The sequence below is a fragment of the Mastomys coucha genome, unplaced genomic scaffold, assembly GCF_008632895.1.
Source record: "Mastomys coucha isolate ucsf_1 unplaced genomic scaffold, UCSF_Mcou_1 pScaffold1, whole genome shotgun sequence".
Lineage (NCBI taxonomy): Eukaryota > Metazoa > Chordata > Mammalia > Rodentia > Muridae > Mastomys > Mastomys coucha.
This window is the reverse complement of record NW_022196891.1, coordinates 59,574,845-59,600,682: the sequence shown is the minus strand read 5'-3', so window position 1 is coordinate 59,600,682 and position 25,838 is coordinate 59,574,845. Positions and strand designations below refer to the sequence as shown.

Below are 25,838 nucleotides of genomic sequence, written 5' to 3'. Positions count from 1 at the left end.
CTCGGTTTAGTGAGGACCAAGACTGGACCCTCCTCCTGGTCTTGCTCAGAGTGCTTAGAAACCAAAGAACTCCAAGGCCTGCCCTAAGCCACTCCCAATGCAAAGTGACAATGAGCATACCTCTCAACCCTTTTAAAAGAATTGAAAATAACTTTTTTAAAAACACCATTTCCTAAGTGTTAGTTACAGGCAAGTCCCCTTTGAAGCAATGATTCTCACCCTTCCTAATGCTGCGACCCTTTAATATAGTTCCTCATGTTGCAGTGACCCCCAACCCATGAAATTATTTTCACTGTTACTTCGTTACTAAAATTTTGAATATTAATGTAAGTATGTGTGTTTTCCAATGGTCTTGGTGACCCCTTCTAAAAGGGTTATTCGACGCCGCCCCCAAAGAGGTTGTGTCCCACAGGTTGAAGACCATTTCTTTAAAGGAAAACAATCTCTCATTCTGATTGCAGACATGTTATTTTTGTTCATTATGTCGCTAAAGTGCATACAAATTGAAAACAAACTTATTTTACATATCTGCCAACATTCAAATGCTTTATAGTTATTGCTCAATATAAAAAAAAAACAACAACACAGGTAGAATTCAAGCAAGGCAGTACTGTTTAGAAACTTCAGCTGACTATTATTATAATCATATGAGAGATAGCGTTCTCTTAGGGAACTGCATTAGCTAACAAGGAGGAAGGTACTTCAGCTGCCTGGCATATGATGCTTTGAGCTTGGCATGCCTGGCTACCCTATTCTGGCAACCCCATCATCCTCCTCCTACTACAGGAATGAAACCTCAAATCGACCAGGGAGCTGCAATGCCACTGGGAGATAGTAGATAACTGATGTATTGATGTCTGTCTTGTACATTTCCTCATCTACATAAATGAGTTACCAGTGCTCAATCCAGTGCAAACATGGACTGACATTGAACAGTCGCACTGAGTCATAAAGTACCCCACCCAGAAATCCAGGAAGTACTGTATACAAGCTTTATACCCCAAAATAAAAGTTACTCTAGATTTTCACAAGAATGTACAGATTGTGGGAGTCAGGGATGATAGTTAAAGAAATACTGACTTAAATATCTTTACTTAAGGCTTGGAAGCACATCAGAATTTTATAAGTCTAGCCTTGGACCAGGCAGCTACTTATAGCATTGAATGGTTTAAGGGTGACTCAAGCCATAGGTCTCGTGTTATTAAAATCCTTGAACTATTCAATGCTTTTGTAGGTAGTGTTAACATTTTGTCTGAGCTACACCCCACAGTTACCTGGCAATAGCCAGGTGTTCCTGATTCACAATAAAAGGGTGTGCTCACCCCTTCTGCTCTCTCTTGCTTCTTGCCTTCTTGCTTCTGTGCTCTCTCCTCTTCTCTCCTGTCCCCATGTCCCCATTCCCCTCCCCGTTCTCTCTCCATGTGCTCATGGCTGGCATCTACTCCTCTACTCTCTCTCTCTCTCTCTCTCTCTCTCTCTCTCTCTCTCTCTCTCTCTCTTCCTTTCTCTTCCTCTACTATCCTCTCAACTCCCCTCTCCATTCCCTGAATAAACGCTATTCTATACTATACCATCATGTGGCTGGTCCCTCAGGGAGAAGAGATGCCTCAGCACAGGCCCTCAGAGGCACACCCTTCCCCCTGAGGGGACTGATTACACAGCCACCAAACGTATTTCTTCTCCCGTTATCTTTTTAGAAAATACAACATGTAGAAGGATTAAAGAACTCAAAGTCAGGGTATAACTAGTATCAGGAAATACTAGTTATTGACAGTTGATTATCTAGAAGATATTAATACATGACTAGTAAACACAGTTGTATGTGAAGCAAAGCTTGGAGACTCGAGGCACAGGGAGTACCTACAGCAGCATGCACTGAAGCACCTATTACTGCTGGAGATCACAGAACACAGAAGAAAGAACACGGTCCCCACTCAGAACAAGGCGACAGCAGGCATCTAGACAGTACAGTTTTGAGGGCAGCAGAAATGTAAGACCAACTGTAGGTCTGGATGAAAAAGCCAAAGTTTACCTTACTCAGTCTACAACGGAGACTCCTGGGCACCATCCTTGATGTGTGTGAACATCTCTATCAGAAAGGTTAGCGATTCTCTAATTGTGGGATTAGTATGTTTTATGCCTTTTAAGGGCTTGTCCCCATGTCCTTTCCTTGATCTCTTCTAGGAGCAAGGGGTTGGGGGATGACGATTACACCTGAACTTACATCCCCATGCCCTCAGTGTGGCTGCAACCCAGTCCATGGTTCTGGAGTTCTCCCATACCCTCCTGGAATTATGAGGCACATTCTTAGGTGAATTGCAGCAATGATTTAGCTGCTGTGTATGCTTCTGGCTCGACACTGTTCATGTTCAATGTGTATTTACATCTGAACTTGGAGCTGACTTTCTGTCCCTTGCCTCCTAGTTCAATGGCCTACAAGTGTACTGTCATAAATATGTTGAAAGATACTATATTTCTAAGTACCAAGTTGATTTTTTAAAGAGTTTTTAATTTTTCTCCAAGGAGAAGGAAATTAACATATGTCAGGAGTCCCTAAGTGTGCAGCCTACCCCACACGGTCTTACTGACCTTTTCCCCTTCCTGAGACATGAGTTACACACAAGACAGTGATTGGTGAACTAAGTGACTTGGAGATTCACACAGCTGGGGTCACTACAAACCATGGGTCATTTCTTTTTTGCTCTATCCCTCATGAGGATCCCCTTCCTGTGTACTTGGGCCTCAGAAGTTGAGGATGGATTAGCCCACCTGAGCATGCATGAGAAGCAGAGAGCAGTGGCTCCTCCCCAGGAACATAGCTTTACTCTTCTGCTCACATCCCTGCCTGTCTTCTGCCTTTTCCTGAGTTTCTATTTGGAGTGTGAGTATGCATGTATGTGTGTTTGTGTGTGCATGCATGTGTGTGTGCATCTCTCTCTTTCCCTCTCTCTCTCTCTCTCTCTCTCTCTCTCTCTCTCTCTCTCTCTCTCTCTGTGTGTGTGTGTGTGTGTGTGTGTGTGTGTGTGTGTGTGTGTGCATGTGTGTTTCATTCCCCTCACCCCCAAAGCAGTAGGTAGGCTAACAGTCACCATTAGGGTTGACAAAGGAGAAGCATACTGGTTCTTGTCCCCCTTATCAAAGCCTTTTCTTTGTGGAGACATACTTGACCCAGTATCAGTGCACAGTGGGCCAGCTGTCTTAGAACAATCCAGCCAAATGTCCTCTAATGTCCAGGGCTATGTCCCAGAAGGCACTTAATGGGTTCCTTTTGCCCTGTTCATGAGTCTGACTCCCTGGGAGAAGAGCTCTTAACTACCTTGCCAGGGACAAAGGATGTGGGGCTCACTCAACTCTGCCTTTCCCTCTCCAAAGACATCTCTTCAAATGATGTTAATATCAACAGACCAAAAAGCAGACAGTTAAGCACAAAATAGTTCAGTTGCAGCCACAAAGCACTTAAAAAGACTTGGCTAATTTTGTTGGCCACCCCCCCAGCCCTCCCTTTTCTCCTTAGTGTTGCCCCCACCCCCTTTTTAGTGTTTCTATGCTGAAGTGATAGAGGAGGGGGAAACGAAGCTTTGATGTTTGTTTGCAGCTTGCTGACAAATGATGGAGGAAAATTTTAAACCATTCATCTGCTGAGCTCTGGGAATCGTCAGAAGATTTTATTTGTACTATGCCTTCCTGACCCACATTTTCTCAGAGAAGTAAAAGAAAAAAAAATGTGCTGGATTTGTAAACAGAGCACTTTTATTAAGCTGCACTTTTACAAATGTATGATACACTCAGCCAAAATAACACTTTTATTTAATACAAGTACCCAAAGGACTGTGCATGAAGAATGTATGGTTACTATGCACTGTGAGCTGTTGCAGAATAAGCATAATCTCAGCTCTTGTGGCCTCGTTTATATTCATATGTAACTTAACATACAGCCACAATAGTCAACATTGAAGAATATTTGTCTTTGAGTTTTAATGCCAGGAATCTGAATCATGTCATGTACTTTTCCTAGTAAGCCCATCACTGTTCCAAACTTAAAAGTTTCTCTTTTTAAAAAAATGTAAATTGCCTTGCCTTAGAACACAGAAAGAAATGAAAACAAAACAAAACAAAACAAAAAAACCTAACTGGCAAGCATTTGAAACATGCTAATTTAAAGGGCTTGCAGCATATGGAGCCATGATGTCTAAAAACTACTTTCCCTCCCAGTAACTGAAAGCAAACACAAAGCACCAAGCTTGTACTTAAGCTTGGCTTTAGAACGCTAAGGTACAAGTCTCACTGCTGCTATGGATAGCCTGGCACTCACCATGTACAAGCTGCTGAGGGCTTCCTCCCTTCCTTAGCCATAAGTGTTGCCTTTGGTTGTCTTGCATAGCTGGGCAAGTGCTATCCCGCTCGCTCATACCCTCAAATCTCACATCCAATAAGCATGCAACGACTCTGAGTGGGAAGTTTAGGAAATTAAAGATCGTGTGAGCATATGACACACATACGTGTTAGCGTGTGTGTCATGTAAGTTGTTGCTGTTACTGGGGAAGGGTTACTGACCAATGTGACTGTTTTGCTAAAGCACCAATATAGAAATCAGCTAGATGTTGCTAGTGTATTTTCTGAACACTTTCTTGCTAACTAGAACCTTCTCTGGTTACTCCAAATAGAAACAAACTATTAAATGAATAAATTGCTCTGTGGACAACTATAAAGAGGAAAAAATTATAGAGGCTAGTTTGAATTTCCTGGAAAGGGTCCCCACAATGAAATCTAGAAGTAAGGCACTACCAACCTAAAGGTAGTGTGTCAGAATGGCCTGTCAGACTTCATGGAGGGAGTAAAGAGCGAGGCAGATTCTGAACCAGGAGCAAAGCACTCCAGCTAGGGTGGGAGGTGACAAGAGCCACTGGCTTTCTCTGTCTTACCAATGGAGATATGCCAAGTTCAGTTCCATTCTAGAGTCCAGATAAGTACAGGTATGGCCCCAATGGCCCCAAACCTGATAGGCCAAACACTGGCATGTCCTAGGATACTCCATTCATTTTTCATGGCTAGTTTCTTCAGCATCAGAGAACAAATCGAAAGAAGTGCCTTCAGCAACCCCCTGGTTGACAGATGTTCCTTACCATTCAAAGTGTAGTTCTGATTAAAACAAGGAATTCAAATCCATATAAAAAGACGAGAAGTTTATAGTGTGCTTTTCATACTTGTACATCTCTATAATTGCAACATCTTCACTAGCAATAAACACCAGATTCTGGTTTTCAACAGCATGTGAAACCAGCATTTTGGTATTCTCAATATTTTTATAGCCTCCTTTTCTTCCTTTGAGTGTTTTGTAAGTTGGACATTACTTCTGAGTCCTTATTCTGGACTACGCACTGAGCCAGCCCTGAGAGAACTGCTCGTGAGTTCAACCAGCAAGTGTTTGCTGGATATCCGCAACATCAACAACAACGATAAAGAGATGTTCTCTTTCTTAACTCACAAATGGCACAGCAGCAAAGCTAGAGAAATGGAGAAGGACAGATGGCAATGGCAGCAGTGACAGTAGGCTTTGCTCCTCCCCACATGAGTGTAAGTCATGGTTAAAGGGGGGACATTCACACACTTAGACGAAGCATTTGGATACTTAGAAAATAAGACAGAGATGCAGAATAATGTAGTAGAGACCAAGAATACTAGTGCTTCTAAGAGGTCAGACTTAGATAAAAGGAGTCCTGGAAGCAGCTGATGAAGGAAGGCCTGGTTTCTTCTTCTTCAACAGCACTTCCTGCCTTTATGAGGTCTTATAGCAAGTCCATCAAAGTGCCCAATCAGGCAGGCAGGATGTAACATGGGTTGCTTGAATTTGAGGGTCTGGTGAATTGTCTCTGGAGTTCGGGCAGGGGCAAGTGGGCATGTACTTACATAGTCAGAGGTTAGGGTCAGCTCCATAGAGCCATTTCATGTGGAAGATCTGAAGGGAAGAGTCAAAGCAAGTTCCTAGAAGCTAATGGACAGGGGAGGAGCTCCACTCCTATGACCTAGAGAATTAAGACTGGCAAGAAATGTGCAGAAATCCAGGCGATGTCATGTTCTAAAGGCACCCATGAGAACATCTAAGAGTCAACATCAGAGTGATCAGATGAATATAAAGGATGAATCTTTTCATGACACCAGTTCTGCCAAAGACAGGACTTCTCCACTTTTAAACCAATTAATATATTGGACATTGGTGATGGATTTTCTTGCTTGAATTCTAGCCGTTAAAAATGTAAGTCTGTCAGTGAAATGAGGAAAGGACACCTATAATCTTGTTAGAAAAACTATAAATCAAGTCTGAACTCAATGGGATAATGTTTTGTAAGACTTTCGAGTCAGATGGAAAATGAGAGTGACTACAGAAATAAATTCCTACTGAAAAAAAAATAGTGTCAGGAGTATTCAACCTTTTGACACTGCAAGAGGATGTTGTCATTTACAACAGTGTTGGGCTACATTCCTGGCTATCCTGGGATGTATCCAGCCCATGGGCTGCAGGTTGAACATCCTTATATGCAAAGACTCAAGAAGATACAATTGGATGTATTATGCTAGAAAATGTAAACATATCATTTGAAGAGATTATTGATTACCCTGTAAAGATCAATCTTGGAGCTGGTGCAGTGGACAAGGTAAAGAGCTTCAGTTCATTGTGACAAGCATACAATGTCTTTTTCAAGATGTGGTGAATGATGGGGGAAGGGTGCAATGAATATGCAAACTTACACATGACTCTGTGTTAGTCAATCAAACCAGAGGCTTGGGTAAACACACCTTACCCTGATACCCAGGATAATGTCACTTATATCTGGCTACAGTGCAACAAAGGAAAAATAAAACTTTGTTAGAAAACAATATTGTTCAACATTATTACCTCTCGAGCAGCAAGCGATTTGATGTGCCATGGTATCTTATGAGTTTCTAAAATTTTGGAAATTTAGTTAGTTAATTAGTTAGTTAGCTAGTTAGTTAGTTTTGGGATAAAGAATCTCTCATCTTGTGTAAGTCTAGTAGCTACTGGCCTGGTTTTGGTCCAAGTGCTTGGTGGGACAACCACCTGGGTTTTGCCTGGCAGGGTACTACCGCCTCTTCAGTCTCCATTCACTGCTGGTGTTTGCTAGGGCCCTGTTGTGGGAATGTCTCATTCATCATGAATGAAAGGTACAATACTTAGAACAGGTACATATCAGTCTCCCAAGAGGAGAAGACATTTAGCAAACTGGTTGTGTATGGTGTGGCAAAGGTAAGGATGGTAACAAGTACACAGGGACAGTTGCTATGTGAATCTGAAAAAGGGATAGATGCCTAGATGCTTTTGAATCAATGAAGCACTGCTATTCTCAGCAGCATGAGATATTACCCATAAGTCTTGTTCAGACAACTATATTCTTGAGATTTCATGGGCTCAGCACCCCCCATCAGACTCTCTGGTCCTTTTGTTTTCATATCTTTTGGACCCCTCTTCTTGATCTCTGAGCCTTGGATGTAGGGATGGTGTTGTAAATGTACCAATTGGACCTGGGTACCCACAACCACTTATTTTCTGTATTGTAGTCAGTTGTGGGTCTCTGTGGTAGCTTTCATCTGCTGCAGAAAGAGAAGCTTCCAATGCAGGGTGAGAGATACATGTAATCTGTGAATATAAAGATAAGTATTTAGAATGCTGTTAGAAGACATGGATTTAAGAAAATGGCACTAGTACAGTCTCACCTCGGATTCGTCAGGGAAGTGGCATTTTTAAAGAGCAGAGCCCTCTGATCTTTTCATTTTTGCATTTTTATCAAGTGTATTTGGATTTTCATGTGCAGAAGTCATAAGACTTGGGTGAATCAAGTTAGGTATATCGATCTAGGTTGGTAAAACTTCATGTAATAAATTATATGTGCCTAAAATACTATGAAACCACTTACAAATCAATCTTTGAAGCACCACAAATAAGTGTGAATACCACACACCTGGCTGAATTCATTTTAATATCATGGTATAAGTGGGTCAACCATGTTGAAACTTTATTGGTGATGTTATCACCAAGAATCAAGTGTTCGTTTAGCAGCATCCGAGCAAGCAGCGATGTGATAGGTGCCAAGCACAAACACAAAGTAAATCCTCATCCTCAAGGGGCTTCAATATATGTACAGAGACAACGTGAACACCCAAAATATTGATAGTCTAGGTGGTCCATGACAACAGTGGGAAATGTGAGCGCTAAAGAAAGAAGCGTGTTCTGTCATCGGAATTGGCTTTGTGGGGGGAAGGGCAGGGGGAGGTACTTGGCAGGCTCTTCAGTGCCTCAAGCAGCCTTTTCCTTTCAGGAAGGAGGCATCACTAGCAAATCAAAGCAATGCAAACATTAACAAGGAAATAAACACAGCCTGTCAACCTAAACTTTGTATAGATTTAGTGGTTAAAAGCCATGCCAGCCAGGCATCTGTGCTTAGTCTTGATTACTTACCTCGTGTGACTGAGAAGCACACGGATGATTAGAGAGGCATGCCCCTGGGTGTGTCTGCGAGGGTGTTCTCAGAGAGGGTTTACTAAGGGGAAGAGGGGAGACCCACCCTGGATATAGCCTGGATGTCAAAATGAAATGAAGGGAGAAGGAAGAGGAGATCCAGTAGCAGCAGGCCTTCTGGCTGTCGCGCTATGAATTATTGCACTGTGGACTGCTCCCTACCATGATGTGCCGGCACCTCTGAAACCATGGGTCCATTTAAGACTTCTCTTTGAATTATTTTTGGTCAGGGGTTTTTTCAAAGCAACAAGAAGCTAAAACCACACCTTACACCAGTTTTAGAAATGGATTTTTATTTAATTCCTAAATATATGTAACTGCCAAAAATTAAGCACTTGCCTTGTTAACCAACATTTTAAAATCAATTTGATGCTATACATATATGTGTGTGTATATATGTGTGTGTATGTGTGTGTGTGTATACATACACATTTTATATATATATGTGGAATGTGTTGTGTTCAGTGCTTTGCTAAGCACTGGATAGGAATGAGAAAGAGATCAGTCTCCAGTCAATCTCCAGGAAGAGTTTTGTTGCCTTATGAGTAAGAAAATCAAACTAAGGCCATTCAAATAGTTTCCAAGTTATGAAACTCAGTTTGTACAAATGGCTAAGTAAACACACACTTCCTCATACTCTACATGATAGGAACTATTCTTCCACACATCCAATCTCTGCTCATTCCCACTATGTCCCCTTCTAGCAATCAACTAAATGGTGCTTTGCTAGCTAGGGGCCACAACTGGGCATTTGATAAGCCCACTGATTTCAAGGTCTGGGGTCACATAGTATAGGGATCACCCTATAATCTCCACCTCTCTTCATTGTAGTTACTCTGTACTACTCATCCTTCCCTTACTTGCATCTTGGGCTACTCTCTCTTTCATAAGAGGTACCCTCCTTTGGGCCCCTCCTATGTTTCCAAGAGCTTTTATCCAGTTATTGGGATAGAACACTAGGTCTCCTATGCTCCCTTGCTCTTGGGACAAATCATCTCTCTTATCCTGGATACCTCATACAAATAATGCTAGTGACCTTCCTGTGTTAAGAAAAGAAAACAAAGTACTGTTTAAGTATGAAAAAAAAAGATGTCACCAATATGACAACTGTCCCAGAAGCTTTTGAAAACATGCAAGAAACTCCTTTAAGAGCTGGCATTAAAATAAATCTCTAAAATTTTATATAGGCTTCCACTTCAAAATGTCTGTCCAAAATGCCATCTAAATGATCAAGTTTTAAATCCCTTTTACAGCAAAAGTATTCTTTACTTCATTTTTCTTTGTACAGGAAGCCCATTTGAATATCTCATATATGATAGATATACTTGCTCAAAATGAACAGAATAAGTAATACCTTTTGTGGCCACTGAAACAGGAGAGAAGAGGAGGTGGCAGACAGCTATAAGCTAATGAAACTTCACAGAGTAGGACTTGATGCGAACTGTAAATACCATGATAGAAAGGAGCTGAAAAGGTAACTTAGACTGTGCAGTCTTGGTGAAGGTGGATTTGGTCACAATGGAACTTATCATTGTTTGTGGTCATTGACACAGGATCTTGCTATGCTGTCCCGGTTTTCATGGAACTCATAGTATAGAGCTGGTTAATCTCAGATTCTCACAGATACTCCAACCTCTGCCTCCCAATGGTGGGATTACAGATTGCACAGCTAAAAATGGAAATGTCTTAAAGAAAGCGAAACAATCTTCTGATAAATTAGGATGGTACCAAATTTTAGGTGTTTAACAGCGTCACAGTTTAGTGGGTATTCCTCTATAAATTAGGAAACAGAGTACTATTGAAAACAGAGTACTTCTGAGATGCCAGAGATTGAGAACAGCATGGAAATGGCCAAATAGAAACAGTAAAAAAATGTCTAAAGTTGTGTGATGAAGGAGAAGAGAGAAGAGAGCACACCAGAAAGGTGCCGAGCTTCATAAAGAATATGCTACATGGCAGAAACAAGCGAGTCAGAAAGGGAGACTGCTTGAGCAGATGGGGGTCAGGAGGAATAGGTTGAGTGCACCGGGCTCAGTGCTGTTACACAAAACCTCGTGTGTGCTACATGTCATCTGTGTTTGTCTATCAGCCATCCTGAAAATAAAAGAGAAGAAAAGAAAAGAAAAGAAAGGAGAAGAAAAGAAAAGAAGCAGGAGAACTTATGTTTAGTAATACTCTGGCATTATTCATATCAACTTAATAAAAAGATATTGATGAAACTATATAATTTTCATTTGTTAAAAGTACTAATGAGATTGTTGATTAAAGTTATTACCGGAGGGCTGGAGACATGGTTCATTAGCAAAGAGCACTGGCTGCTCTTCCAGAGGACCCACGTTTAGTTCCCAGCACTGGCAGGGTGGCTTACAACTGTTGATGACTGTGTAGTTCCAGGGGGATCTGCTGGTCTTGGCTGGCCTCCATGGCATGCATGTGGTAGACAGACATACATGAAGCCACAACACCCATGCACATAAAAAATTTTAAAATAAGCGAGCACATAAGTAATTGTTATTCTTATTACATTCTACCAAATCTTTAGACTCAGGTGTCTGCCTTGCATTTACATATATCCCAATTTAACTAGCTACATTTCAAGTGGTTTCATGACTGCCTGGTGGCTATCATGACGGACAGTGGGTTATTAGAACTGACAGGTTGCATACCAAGTTTCTTAAGATGGTGCTAAGTGTCACTACATTTTAGAAATTAGAGTCCCTGGGCTGGCGAGATGGCTCAGTGGTTAAGAGCACTGACTGCCCTTTCTAAAGGTCCTGAATTCAATTCCCAGCAACCACATGGTGGCTCATAACCACCCGTAATGAGATCTGACGCCCTCTTCTGGTGTGTCTGAAGATAGCTACAGTGTACTTATATATAATAATAAAGTCTTAAAAAAAAAGAAAGAAAGAAAGAAATTAGAGTCCCACATATCTCTCCCTCCCCTAGGCTTTTATTTAAGCTACTTGAGATTCAAGATTTTTGCTGTTGTTGTTTTTGAACCACAGGCCCCGAACCACCAAGATTTTTCAGATGTGCTCATGACATGTTGTTTCATTACTTGGTGTTGCTGCTCTATTTACTTCTGTTTAACTTACAGTTTAATTACCTAAGCGAGTCAGAAGAGACTCTCTTCTCTGTCAGTCTTAAACCGTGTGACTATGAAATAATCTAATACCAAGTCCTCAAAACCCTTAGATGAATGTGCCGTTTCATTCTCCTTCTTCATGAGTGAAGCCTGTACTTTCCCCCCGCTTCCCTGTCTGCATCTGAATGCTTTCCCCCAGAGTTTAAAAGCTGATGTAAACTTGCAGGATTGTCAGTCTTTCCTATATGCTGAAGAATGCAGTACAAAGGGGGGCCTGCTGCTATAGAACACAAGCCAAGGACATTGTGTTCCATCTTTACAATGAAATGCAGATTTCCTATTAAAAAGGCCAATCCATCATTTCAAAAGGTTGAATAGGATGGTGCATTAAAAAAAAATAAAAAAATAAAAACCCAGCTGCTTAAATTTAGGGCATTGAAAACCATCCAATTTAAAAAAAAAAAAATGTTCTCTGGGTCTCAGGCATTTTCATTTGATTATGTATTGGAGAGGGTTTTATTCAATCTAGTCTGGCCTCTTAGAATTCTACCCTAAAATAGTTTGACAAATGTTTTAAGGAAGTTGGACTCGGCCCTGATACCTCATTTACTTGAGTTATATATTTTGCTATTTAGCATATCCACGCATTTATGAATACATTAATTTTACACAGGAAATAGTGGGACAGGCTCCCAGTGCTGTGCCCATGCGTGTTTTTTCCTAGGCCTCCTCTGCTCCCACTGAGTTCCCTTTTATCTTTTTTTCAATGCTTTGAAGGCTTTGTTTGCCAGGTCAGCCATTTTGTTTTCCAGCCAGCTTCATCCAACTTTTGCAGCCCTTCTCTTTTCAAGGTCTTATTTTTGTGGTTAAGTACAGAGTCTTTATTTTTTTTGGGGGGGGGGGGTGCAGAAGGGAGCAGAGGGAGGCTACCCTGATGTACTCTGCTCATTTTTTTAGGCGTGGAACATGGCAAGACCAGTGATACCCCTGCTGCAATCCAACACTGCACATGCTGTGTGTGCTCCTGAGCCGTGAGCTCTCAAGCAGCCCATATGCTGTAGGAGCAGCCAAGCCCCTGGCAAACATGGGTGTGTGGGGCACAGTTCCCATAGGCAACAATGGATGTGTGATAGAATTAGAGCTACAAGTACGTGCTCCACTGCTCTGAAGTCTAGTTCTTCCTCATACAGAGGACTCCTGTTTAACAAGCGCCATGCTAAGGTGACCTGCTAATAGCTTTTTACTGGGCTTCCTGGGCCGAGGATTTGCCTCTTGCCTGTTCTATAGGCTGATCGGCATTTATACATTGTCCCTGGGCCAGTCTTTAAAAGTGTTTCTGGTAACTCTTTGGCACTTGGAATGTTTTACCAATATGGTTTGGTTATACACGCAAATCTTACCTTTCCAGTATCCATATTCTTTATAAAGACTTGTCTGTTTTAGAAGAGAAGTTATGTTAATTAATACCAATCTAATCCTAACAGGTTTTTCTTCTCCAGTGAGCTCACTGGAGCTTTTAAGAACTGTGTAGAAGGATCCTTTTGTGGACCTATACTTTATCTTAGACCCAAATGAAGGGAAGGTTTTCTGTGCTTTATCTCAGTTTATGGGGTATTTCATAGCAGGGTCCTTGTGCTTCCACACTCCCCTGCCAATGCTGGCTATCAAAACTGCTTAGGCTGCAAATAAAACGTGAAATGAAATCCATCTGGCATTTCTCGTTGAATTAGGACCAGAACATTTTTGTTAAATATTAACAGATGGCTAAATTCTTAATATCAAACTAACATTTCAAAACATCTAAGGGGACCCACATGAGGGGGCAAGGAGAGAGGAGCATGTGTTTTCTCCATTGGAGTCTTTCCCGTACACTCCCCTCCCCCTACCCCACGTGTTGAGAATCCCTGGACTCTCCTGTGTCAGATAACTTGTATTCCTCGGGAGCTGGTGTAAAAGTAGTGTTTGACAGGATCAAGGTAATGTAATCAAGTGTTATTAAGTGATATCTGGTTCAGATGGTGTGTTGCCATTGGTGTGATATTCTATTAACATCACCCCCCCTCTCTCATCTCTGTATGACAGGAGAAAGAAAAGAAATACATGCTTCCCCTGGACAACTTGAAGGTCCGGGATGTGGAGAAGGGCTTCATGTCCAGCAAGCATGTCTTTGCACTCTTCAACACAGAACAAAGGTAAGACAGTGCAGCAGCTCTTATGTTAAGAGGTTTTCGCTCACATTTTAATTCTTTTTTCCAGTCAGGATATCAGGTACCTCAGGCTAGCCTGGGATTCATTCTATATCCAAGGCTAGTCTTGAACTCCTAATCTGCCTGCCTCTACCTCCCAAGTGTTGGGATTGCAGCCAAGTGCCACTACAATGGCTTTCCTTAGACTTTGTTTTGTATTTTTAACATCTACTATGGGTTATGGCTTCAAAAGACCAAAACACAAGAGTCAGAAAGATCTTCAAATCCTGGTTATTTCCTGGTTTCCCAGCAGGCACTAAAATCTTGCCAAATCTTTTCTTAAAACTACATTTTGCTACCTATGGTCCTCCATACCAGGGTTTACTGTTTACAAACTTACAAATCCTCACTTTGGGGGAAATTGAACCAATTGCACAGAAGGTTAAAGATGGAAGGCTCTGGGTGACCACTTTGTAAGTTAGAAAACACTGTCTCCAAGTTCTTTCAACTTTCTTAGGATCACACAGTGCAGACTGGGCCCCAGAGGTGGAGGCTGCATCGGGACTTTGACCTACTCCTCCTCCCTTGGACATTCTTCATGACATTTTTCTAATCTCTCCCTTCATTGCTGCTGGAGAGCATTGGGGCCTTGACTTTAGTGCCTACCACTGACCATCACCAGGAGCTGTGGTTGTTCACTAAAATTAATCAGTGGAATTGAACAAATGACACATGGAATTGCACTATAGACTGACAAAAATAATGAAGGGGGTGTCTTTATTTTTCTTCAATTGGAAATGTTACAGGAAAAAAATCTAATTTGTGTAAATTAATGAGAAATGAGTCATCAGGTGGCAGGGTCTAATTTTAACCTGTGTTTCCTGGCTACATTGTATCTTGATTTAGCAATGAATGAAGTTACTTGATTAGGTTCAGTAAGGAGCCCAGGGTCAATCAGACAGTTAATCAAAACAGTGAAAAGACTTCTTCCTACATTGCCAGTCAGTTGCTCAGAGTGACTCAGAATACAAAAATACTTGGAAAAACCACAAGAACAATCCATTTAAAGAATCAAGGAGAAAGAAAATTAAATACCACTCTACAATGAAGTATTCAAATGGAATTTCCCGCATTGTAGAAGACTTGGTGCTATTTGAAAGTCCCTTGTACAGAAGAAAACAAAACAGCAAAACAACAACAAAATCCAAACAAACCCCACTGAAAGTGATAACGAATAAAAAGACTTGTCCGAGCAGTCGCGAGCCTCTGGAGCCGAGTTCAGTACTGTTCTGGACTCTTTTTGGGTCTTGGACAATCTGAAGATCCCAAGGGTGTGCTCTGTGGGAATTCCGTCATACCGGAAGTCCAGCAAATGCTGCCGCTCCGCCCACCCGGAAGCTTCAGTTGTTATTAAAGGGCTTGGAACAGGGAAAAAAAAAACATAACTGTAGGTATTAGAAAGTACAAAAGTCCCCAAAGTAAGAATATTCTAGGTTTTACAAAACCTAAGTCTTCTACCTTCTGGAATCCTTGAATTCTAGAAAGATCATGAGTTCTGTCACTTTCCCAGAGGCCACTGCCAGGACACAGACACCCCCAAACACTATATTTGCCATTGCCCTTTTCTTTGAAATCTTGAGCTCTTTGAATGGTTTTCATGTTGTCTGAGTCTTCCAGGACAATGTCAATCATAAGCAAGTACCCATCCCCATTCTGTTTCTGATTTTGAAGAGAATTATTTGAAAGGTTTTTGAAAAACACTTGATATCCTTTGAGAAGCAGAATATTGTGTTCCTCGGTACAGGGGATTCGGTGTTATGATTTCAAATCAAGACAAGTGGGTCAATTTTATCAATATCTCCATCTAGAAGACTATTTGATTTTCCCCCCTATAATCTGTGCCTGTGCTGAAACGCACTGTTAGGTTTTCTAATGGTGAGCCATCCTTGATCTCCTACAGTCAAGGTGAAGCATATGATATGTACCATGCCTTCTTGGCTTAAAATTGCTAGTGTTTTATTGAAGCTTTTGCAATTATGTTCACAAGTGAGACTGAGAAAGAAATATTCTTTGTATACCACCCCTAGCAGTTTTAAGTACCAAGGTTCTTAGCCTCATACAATCACATGCCATTAAACCCTAATTGTTCTTTGTAACAATTTTGTTTAAAACTGGGATTAACCTGTAGGTGGATATTTGATGGAAGTCACTGCTAAAATCATCTGGATTTTCACCATCAGGATTTTAGCCTGGAAGGTTGTATATATATATATTAAGTCTTAGAGAATTTCATATGTGTTCAGTGTATTTTGATCATATTCCTTTTCATTGCCTCCCCCAACTCCTCCCAGATCCATCCCCTACCTCCCCACTTCCTACCAACATTGTATACTTTTTAAAAAAATAACCCACCAAGTTTAATTTGGGCTACCCCTATTCAAATGGGTATGGGGCTATCCTCTGGAGTAGAGTCAACCTACCAGAGGTTACACTTATAAAAACACCTGTCTGTTCTTCCCCCCAGAAGCCATCAACTGTCAATAGCTCCTAGACTGGGCTGGGGGCTAAGAAACTACCACCACCAAAAGGTATTTGTGGCAAGTAGATGGTTAACTCTGACTTAATCTATCTATTGTAGATTGTAGAGATATTCTATATTTTATATTTTATCTGGGTCAGTTTATGTAGATTATACCTTTTCTAGCAAATTCTCCAATCCATTCATTTTAAAATAAACTACCCCTAAGTATCTTATCTTAGTTTTAAAGTCTCTGGTGTACCTGAGATTTGGCATCTTTTATCTCTAATATTAAACCTCATCTCTTTTCACTCCTTGATCATACTTGTCAGAATTTTGAGTTATTTTCAAAGAAACAGCTCTCAACTTTCTTATTCTTTATTGTGTATATTTTTCTACTTCAATTGTTTCCGTTTCGCTTCCTGCCATATATCTTCTTGGTGTTTGTGTTACCAGCCCTCATTTGTACGTGCAGTTCATCAGCTTGTGCCCTTATTTCTTCGGCTGCTTGCCACAAATATTGGTTATAATAACTTCACTAGTCTTAGTTTCTGTTGCTTAGTCTCCCCTGTGTTCTTCCCTTCCCTTTGAGTTACTCCAAAATGTGTTTTACGTTTTATAACACATAGAATTTTATTGTTTTGTTGTTGTTTACTTCTAACTTAATTGTGTTGTGGTCAGAGAATGTGGTCTGGCACATTCTGAATTTTCTTAAGTATGCCATGCATGTTTGAGAGCCTGTCTTTACACATTAGAAGTGGAGGTCTCGGTCATGCTTGTTGATTGCATTATCTGGTTTCTGTTGTTACTATCTTGTTTTCATCCTGACTAATTCAAACACTCAACAAGTATACTAGGCAGCCACTGTGTATCCTGTTCCTCTAAGCTTTAAAACACAACTGTGAGTGAAACAGACAAAAAAGCTTGAAGGCAGAGTAATTCCAGAGAGAGAATTGACCAGGGAAACAATTAAAAAGTTACAAACAACTACACTTTAACCCCTTTGTTGTGAATCTGAACAGTTTAGCAAGTCTTTCAAGTGTCGTTTTATGTGTTTTGAGGATAATCTATGCTTATATTCATTAAAACTTAGAACTCCTAGGGTGGGTGTGGTGGCTCAGTGGCTAAGAGTACATATGGCTTTTGCAGCCAACACCCACATCAGGCTGCTCACAACTGCCTGTAACTCCAGTTCTGGGGGATCTGACACCTTATTCTATTCTCCATGGACACTGCAGCCATGTGTACAAATTCACACCTAGAAATTCGCATATGTGCATTCGATCATTAAAATAAAAACAAGATCCTAACAAACACACTTAGAATGCCTAGTGATTTTAAGGAACAGTTTTTGCAGTAGTCTTTATTTCTCATAATGGTCTTTTTTTTTCCCCTTAGGATTTGCTCTGTCTTATGTCAATATAGTATATCTTCCAGTTAATTCTTTCTCAGTGTGCCTTTTGCTTCCTTTTAGTAGCATATATCTGGATTTCTTTATTTTAAATGTAATATAAAAATCGTTAGGGGGACCCTTAGTAAATTTAGCCCATTTATGTTTTGTAATCATCACTGAGTTAGTTTAATTTGAGTATCGATTTTTGTTTTCACTGTGCCTTGCTATATAGCACCCTCCCCCCCCCCACTTCCTGACCTCTTGCTTTACTTTTCCCAAGTTTGGTAGTTAGACGCTGTGTTTATGCTTTTTTGCATTCTTACTACTCTGACATCCTATTCATCTTAGAGTTGTGAGTCTTTTTATCCTCTTTCTAAAATAACCTGAGACATTTTGATTCCAATAACCCTCTTCTGATTTCCACATTGTTGGTGCCAGGACTTGAAGTCCACCTTGGTTTCCCCACTACTTTAGTCAATAGAGTAGACCACAGATGTAAACGTGATGAGTGCTTAGATCTGCTGACGAAATTAACCAAGCTACTGGTTTGACTTTCTTCTTGCATTAAGCCTGTGTTTTGTTTTGGTTTCCTTGTTCTTCACATGGAAGTACAACCTGAAGAAATCCTGTCTATAGCTGCTACTTAGTTGAAATCCTCAGGTTGGTATTTATTTCCCTTAAAATACTTTATTTTGATCTCATTTTTTGAGTAGGGTTTTCACCGGATAGTAAACTAGAAACTGATCATAGTTCTACCAGATAGAAATAAACAGGATTGAATCTATCCCACTGTATTGAAGATCCTTCTCCTCCAGGATCTGCTTCACTTTGGCTCTGAAAAGGCTGGCTGTCAACCCATTGGTTGTCCCATTTTAAGGCCAATCTGTATTTTCTTACCAGTTCGTGTAAAGATCTCTTTTTATCTTTGGTATTCTGAAATTTAAGTAGAATTTGTCTGTTTGGATATATGTTGTTTCATGTTTTCTCTTTGGGATCTATGGTTCTTCTTAATTCTGAGAGCTCACAGCTTTCCAGAAATCTGAGATTTTACATTCTTTTGTCTCTTTTCTTCCCCTTCTTGTTTCTCTTTATAAATCCCATCTAGATACATGCTAGAGGATCTTGTCTCCCATCCCCCATGTATTTTGAACCCTCCCTTGATAAGCTGCATATCCCTCTGTGTCTTGCCATAGTTCACTTTTTGGAACCACATTCCAATTTAATTGGCTCATCTTTGCTCAGGCCACAATAACTTGCCAATTATCTTTCTTTAGTAGGGGACTACTTTGTTTCCATTTATCCTTTGCCTAAGGATGTGGTCTTTGGAAGGTCCTGGTTCTCACATAAGTTCCAAGGTACTATTTCACATCCTTTTGAGGACACTGACCATCAAGCCTTTGGATTTCTGAGATGGATGTCATCCAACAGCAAAGCAGAAAAAGAGATCTTTTCCTTTTTGTAGGGTAGGTACTAGGGAGATGTTAGGGGGTTATTTTTTTTTATCCTTTTTCATTTTGGAAAGAGCCTAGATTTAATAATGCCTTTAAGTTTTAGATGTCTTATAGGAAAAAGATTTTAGAGTTTGTATCCAGTTACTTCAGTTGAAATGAGATTTTCATTGTCATGAGATTATAGAAACACAAAGTTATATTCCTGACTTCGACTAGGGTTAAGGGCTGTAGTGACATGGAAGGCCAGTCTGAATTGCAGGGTACACACAAACCAATAGGAAAGATGACTGGTTCCTCATTCTCTTGTTTCCTTCATTTCTATTCTGTTACCTTTTTCAGAGCAACCTTTAAGCAGTTCTCCACTGTCAGGCGTGTATTGGTGCTCTAAATGAAATAGAGGATGTAATTATGTTTTGATGACATTTGTCCAGAACAAGTGAATGCTCTATAGATCTATTTCCCACTGGCAAATTAAAAAATAAAAAGCAGGAAGAAAAATGTAATCTAGTTAAAAGGCTATATAGTACATGAAACCAATGGACTACAATGTTTCTAGTCACATTTAGTGTGAGTAAATGACAGTGTGTACTCTAGCACTTACACGGCAGTGCTCGAACACAGGATGGACCCACAATCAACACGGTCAGCATCATAGCCATAGCTCATACCCTGAGTAGGTACAGAGGAAACAGAAAAAGACTGTCCCAAAGAGCAAGGAGCAATTGACGGGAAATGCTGACTAATCCCTCGCCCACCTTTCTGGATAGGAAGAAGCTAAACTCAGAGGAAAGGGGAGCACATATGACTAGACATAAGCATTCCTCCATTGTCTCCATAGGGTTTGTGATTGACTTGGGCCTATCTTGTAGGCATCTGATCTTTGATGCTCCAAATAAAGTAGAAGCCGTGTTATTTATTGAAGCCATCTTCATAGATAACTCTTATCGGCCACTCCTCGGTCGTCTTTCCCCACTTGGAATGAAGCTGCCAAGCTTGCTTTCTTCTGAAGCAAGACCTCACAGCAATGGGGTGGATAACCTGGCTAATATGGATGGATAGAAAGGTCTTCTCCAAGCGCCTGTCTTGTTTTTGATTCTTTTACCCCTGTCTTCCACAACAGCAGACCCAGAGAAGGTGCAGGGTTAGGAGTCCCCTTGGAATGTCAAAGTTGGCAGCAGAATAGGTATGCTAAAATATGGTGACGGTGACGTCCTAGAGTTCCCTGGGGCTTTAGGGGTAAGCTTGTTTCTCCTCTTTTCTTCCTCGTTAGGTTAAAGACCTAGCATCCATATTAAGATGCTCTGTGATAAGAGGACCATACCCCAAGTGCAGCATCTCCTTGCTGCTTCTGATACTGTCGTTTAAATGTTGACCATGAGGAAATGAACTGGAATCCTGTCAATGCCCTAACTAGACTTGTCTGTGAAGGAAAACAGTGAAAAGTTTTTATCTTCTCATACGAGCTCTACAGTTCATTCTCCGGTCTTACACATTTCCATGGAATGCTTTTAGTCTCAGTTTTAAAGCCCTGTGTGGAGCTGACCCACCACCTTCCTGCTACAGAGTTCCTGAAAAAAAAAAAAAAAAAGGCACTTTAGCCCTTGCTGTTTGTGTTGTGGCATGATTGCTAGGAGCTCATTCACTTGCTATTCCAGCTTTCCACTATAAAGTTTAAAACTGTTTCTCTGTGGTCCCACACCATCAGGTGTGTGGGAATTGATACCTTTAACACCCCCTTTTAAAAAGCCTCCGGTGTCCTAGTGAATTAATATGATCTTTATGAGTCTGCTGAGCAGATTTTAGAGCCATTCGAAACAGGGCTCCAGTGCTAGGAGTTTTATAAATGGAAGGATTTGTTTCTGGTCGCAGTGGCTTCAAATGCTTGAGAGGAGCAAAATTCACACTCAAGCTGGCTTAATCTACCTAAGCTGCAGGTAAGAATACACAGTTCCCAGCCATCCTGTGGCTCTCTCAAGCATGGCACTTCAAAATACCTGGGGTCTAGGCCCACCCGGCGCCACACAGGACTTTGCTCTCTCATTTAGCGCCCTACCATACAGCACAAGTTAAATGTGAGTAAGAGGATTCGTGAACTTCATTGTGGCATGCTCTAAACCGTGCATTGGAATGTCCCCCCAGGTTTGATTCCATTTGATTTTGCTAGGAATGCTATGCTTCCTCTCAGGGGGAAGTATGTCTGCATAATGGCCTCACTGTGCTGGTCTTTGCCCTCCTCAGACAGACCTTCAGTTTGAAGGTCAAGCTAAGGCCCATTTGGTCCCAGGTATGTCAGCTTTGGTAGCCAGATGAGATCCATTTCTGTCTAAGGGGTTGGTAGGGCAGCCTCAGGGTATTTTCTCAACACTCCTTGGGGTTGTCAAGCTTTGTTTTCTTTTAAAATAAGGCATTCTTCCTTTGACACTGCTTTGTAGCTTGAGTTCAGGATATGGTTTGTTAATAACACCAAGTATTTCCACTCGATTCCCCCTCCCCCCCACCCCGCTTTTCCTACAGAAAGTGATGTTTTTAGGGTGTCTCGCTGTTCCACCTTGTCCCCAGCTCACTGCTGACACTCAATAAATGTCAAAGAATGTTGTCCTGTGGTTAACCGCATGCTCTTTAGGTGTTCTGAAAAGAATAGGCCTTTATTCTCATTGTTGGATGGTGTATTTTTCCACTTGTTAGTCAAAACTGAAGTTGGGGTCAGGTTTACCTTTATGGCTGTGTTTCTATATTAAGCCTGCTTCATGTTTAAGTTGCTTGTGAAAATGCTAAATTAAACAAATATGCTGGGCAAAAATAATGATACTCAATGCCAGTCCTAAAAGGTTGTGCTCCACAGGGATGTAGTTCAATGTCTGTTCAAAATGAATCAGGGACTCTTCTTCAAGGCAGGAGGGCGAATGCTCATGGTTACTGGAATCTCCGGAAGTCAACACATATTCCTCTGGATTAGGAAGTGAAGCATTCCATAGGAATCCAGTGCAGTTATCCTTGTGTAAGGAACATAAATAAGCAACCCGGTGAACTGTTTTTTATCCCACTGTTCTTGATACAATGCTTAAGGCATTGCTTTCTGCTTCACAGAGTGCTGGTTACTGTTTCTGCTTCACAGAGTGCTGGTTACTGTTTCTGCTTCACAGAGTGCTGGTTACTGTTTCTGCTCAGATTCAAGTTTCCTGAGTCAGACGGAGATTCATTCTGTAGCCAGCCCAGAATCCCACACTAAGAAATGAGATGAGAATGTTACCACTACCATACTTATCCCACAAGGGTGGGTAGGTATGCCATCCTTACAGCAGGGCTATTCGTAATCCTCTCTCTGATTATCTGCTGGAAGAAACAGTAAATTAGTTTGAGAGTAGAAACTCTTGATGCTAATCGGTGTTGTACAGAATACATGGGTTAAAAAGTCCATAGAGTTCCTTGTACTTCTTCTCTAACTTCATGGCTTTCCCAGACTCAGAATACACATACCTACACACACACACACACACACACACACACACACACACACACATTATGTTTAAGTTGCTTGTGAAAATGCTAAATTAAACAAATATGCTGGTAAAAGAATGATACTCAATGCCCTAAAAGATTGTGTTCCACATGGATATGGAAAATATATTAGAATATATATTAGAGTCATATATATAGAGATACATATATGTATATGTATGAGAGAAAGAGAGAGAGAGAGAATCAAGCATGAGACCATTTGACCTCTGATGTTTCCTCCAGGAGAGAGTACTAGTGCACTCACTGGTAGTAGTCAGGTGTCAGATGTATCACTATAAGAAATATAAACAAGATGTTTAAGAGCTGGAGAGCTTGAGTAGATATTCTAGCATGTGGTACTCTTTTCTGATTTTAAGACGAACGATATGATAAAGTAATTAAAACATTGTTATGAATTTTGTAACTACCTTCACCTCTAGGCTGCACTCCATTGAAAAGCTGGTTATCTTAGTGATTTGATCCTAGAGCTTAGAACAATCCCTGGCCATTTGGAAGTTCAAGAGCATGAAGGAATTAATGGATGGGTGCCATACAGTCCTCTCCTGTTATATGGAGAAGACACAAATATGCTACTTGCTAATAACAAAGAATTCTATAGGTCAAAAATCCAGCACTCTAAAAGCCAGAACCTCACACCCTAGTACACTGAAAATGGAAATGCTGCTTTTTATACTCTGATAGGAAATATTATAATTTGAAGACAAAGGTGAATAGTTCCTTTAAACAAAGAATTTGGGCATTTTCAGTTACGTGAAACTGATGTTCAAGTCCAAACAAAATTCTAAGATGGCATCTTAAAAAAAAATCCTCAAAGTATAGATAATGTATTATATAAATCGTCTCAATCCTGTTCCTATCATTTTACTTCTATCACTCAAAAGTGCTGTGTAAATATTAACATTTAGATGATGATCTGTAAAAATCCCTCATTTAAATATAACCCAGCACCAAACCTAAAGTTTTCTTTTCAACCCCCTTTCCCTGCCTGCCCCCACCAGTGCCAGGAATTGAATCCAGAGCCCTGTACACATTAGGCAAATGCTCTACCACTGAGCAACCCCTCCAGCCCTGACATTTTCTTTTGTCTTTAGAATTTTTAAAGTTTTAGAAGATACCCAAAAGACAGACTTTTCCTTCTCTCACCCAGAGATTTCTCTTCCATTCTCTGCTGTGACAGTCGAGGTCACACTAGGCAGGGGGGTTTGCAGACTGTCAGGATATAGATTCACTCTGTCAACCTTGAAAGATGAATGCTATGTTTTCTCTTGGTGGGAGTTAGTAACGGTATGAATGGAAGTTTATAATGGTATAAGCCATCATGCCTTCAAGCCATGTATTTACTCAGACCTCACACTCAACACAACTGAGCTCACTTGAACTCTGGACCTGTGCATTATCATAGTTTCCCAGGTTTTGCTACTGCAAAAAATCCCTTTATGAGTGTCTCCGGTTGTGAAACTGAATCATTAGGAAATTCTAGATACAGCAGAGGTGGAAGAGATTTCCAAGAGGAGCCACCAGAGAGATGAGAGAACCAAAATTAAGTGCCCACTTGATATATTTGGTTCACCAGTTACCCTAAGACAAAAATCAGATAGGATCTGATGTTATTTTTGTGAGCCAAGCCAGTGGCAACTGATTTCACAGCTAAGATGAATCCTTACATGAAGCGCCATAATTGTTTGAGTGTGAAATGCCCGTGGCTTGAAGCAATCAATTTATTCTCTTACTGGTTTTTAAATTAAAGCCTGAAATAAAATAGGAATATGATCTTCCACTTGATAACTGTTTCTGCCTTTACTGGGGAGGAAGTGGAGGGGTAGTAAGTTTGTACTTTACGACTTTTCAAAATGTCATCAGAATGTTTTGGAAGGATTCTTTGTGTCCAAAACACCTGTGAGTAGTCTGCACCTATTTTTCTAGGGAATTAAGCATTGTTTTCCTCAACAGCCATTTCTGTTTCAAACAAAAGAATTGATAGAATCAAATCAGCAACTTAGAATTGTTCTATTTCTCCCAAGTCTTAGAATGGACTTGTTCCTTAAGCTGCTGGAGCCGTAGTGGGGTTTGGGTCAGGGTCTGAGGTACTAGCCCTCAGAGGGTTTTCTTCTAAAGGCTGTGGTAATGAGTGAGAGCAACATGGCTATGTGAAGTTCAACAACAAAAACAACAACAAATTATGTCCTTCATAGTAAGTTTGCTTTTCTTCCATTGTTGCAGAGCACACTGCCCTCTCCCCACCTCAACTCCCACCCCCTCTATCCCCAGCTCTGCTATCTTCTTCAGATCAACACTGTGACTTGGGACTAGAGTATGTCTCCACTTAAGAAACATAAAACAAGCACCCGCCAATGTTTATTAATGATAGGGGAACAATTACTACTTGTACACACACTACAGACCAGTATATAGATGGTTCCAAAATACAATCTTGTCATGGCCAATGTTTCTGGAAGCTTCCTTTGAGAGAATGTCCAGCAGAGAATCATCCCACCTTGAAAAAAAATCAATACAAAAGGACCAGTCTTTAATTATGTGATTGTTCATGAATAACAATGGATTCCTAATATTTGTTAAAGATTTAGCCATGCTGTCACCACCTCCTCCTCCTCCTTCTCCTCTTCCTCCTTTTCCTCCTCCTCCTCCTCCTCCTTCTCCTCCTCTTCCTCTTCCTCCTCTTTCTTCTTCTCCTCTTCCTCTTCTTCCTCCTTCTCCTCTTTCTCCTCCTGTTCTTTTTCTTGAAAACCCACGAGTCATTCTAAAGGAAAAGAAAAGTCGGGGGCCGGGGAGTCCAGATCTGAACCGACTCTCCTGACTCATCTTGGAGACTTTCATTTTAAAGATTAAGTCTACATCCTGGTCATTCATGAGAAGGGTAGATGTAAAAGAACTTGTGTGCAGGAGCTTCTGCTCAGGCAGGAGGGTGGGTTTTATTGCTGCATGGCATCCCCAGACTGAAGCTGTCAGAGCAGTGGCCGAGGAGTCATCGTGTTTGAGTCAGTGCTCTGGGCAAAATGAATGGTAAGATTGAAAACATTCCAGAGCTAGGTCGAGCCTGAAGGAACTTTTTTTTTTTGAACACCTAAATCCTTTGGTAATCTCAAAGGCCTCCCAACTAAGGGCATATTTTAGTGACAATTGGAATAATTG

The 25,838-nt window shown here is 40.8% G+C and overlaps 1 protein-coding gene across 6 annotated transcripts in view; it reads left to right on the top strand.

Moving 5' to 3' along the window:
* Dnm3 (dynamin 3) overlaps window positions 1–25,838 on the top strand; it is a 486,761-nt gene that overhangs the window by 333,853 nt on the left and 127,070 nt on the right. For all 6 annotated transcript variants that reach the window (XM_031387157.1, XM_031387138.1, XM_031387130.1 and 3 more), the window contains one exon: window positions 13,704–13,813. In XM_031387157.1, the coding sequence (XP_031243017.1) occupies window positions 13,704–13,813 (110 nt within the window). The remainder of the gene's footprint in view (window positions 1–13,703; window positions 13,814–25,838) is intronic.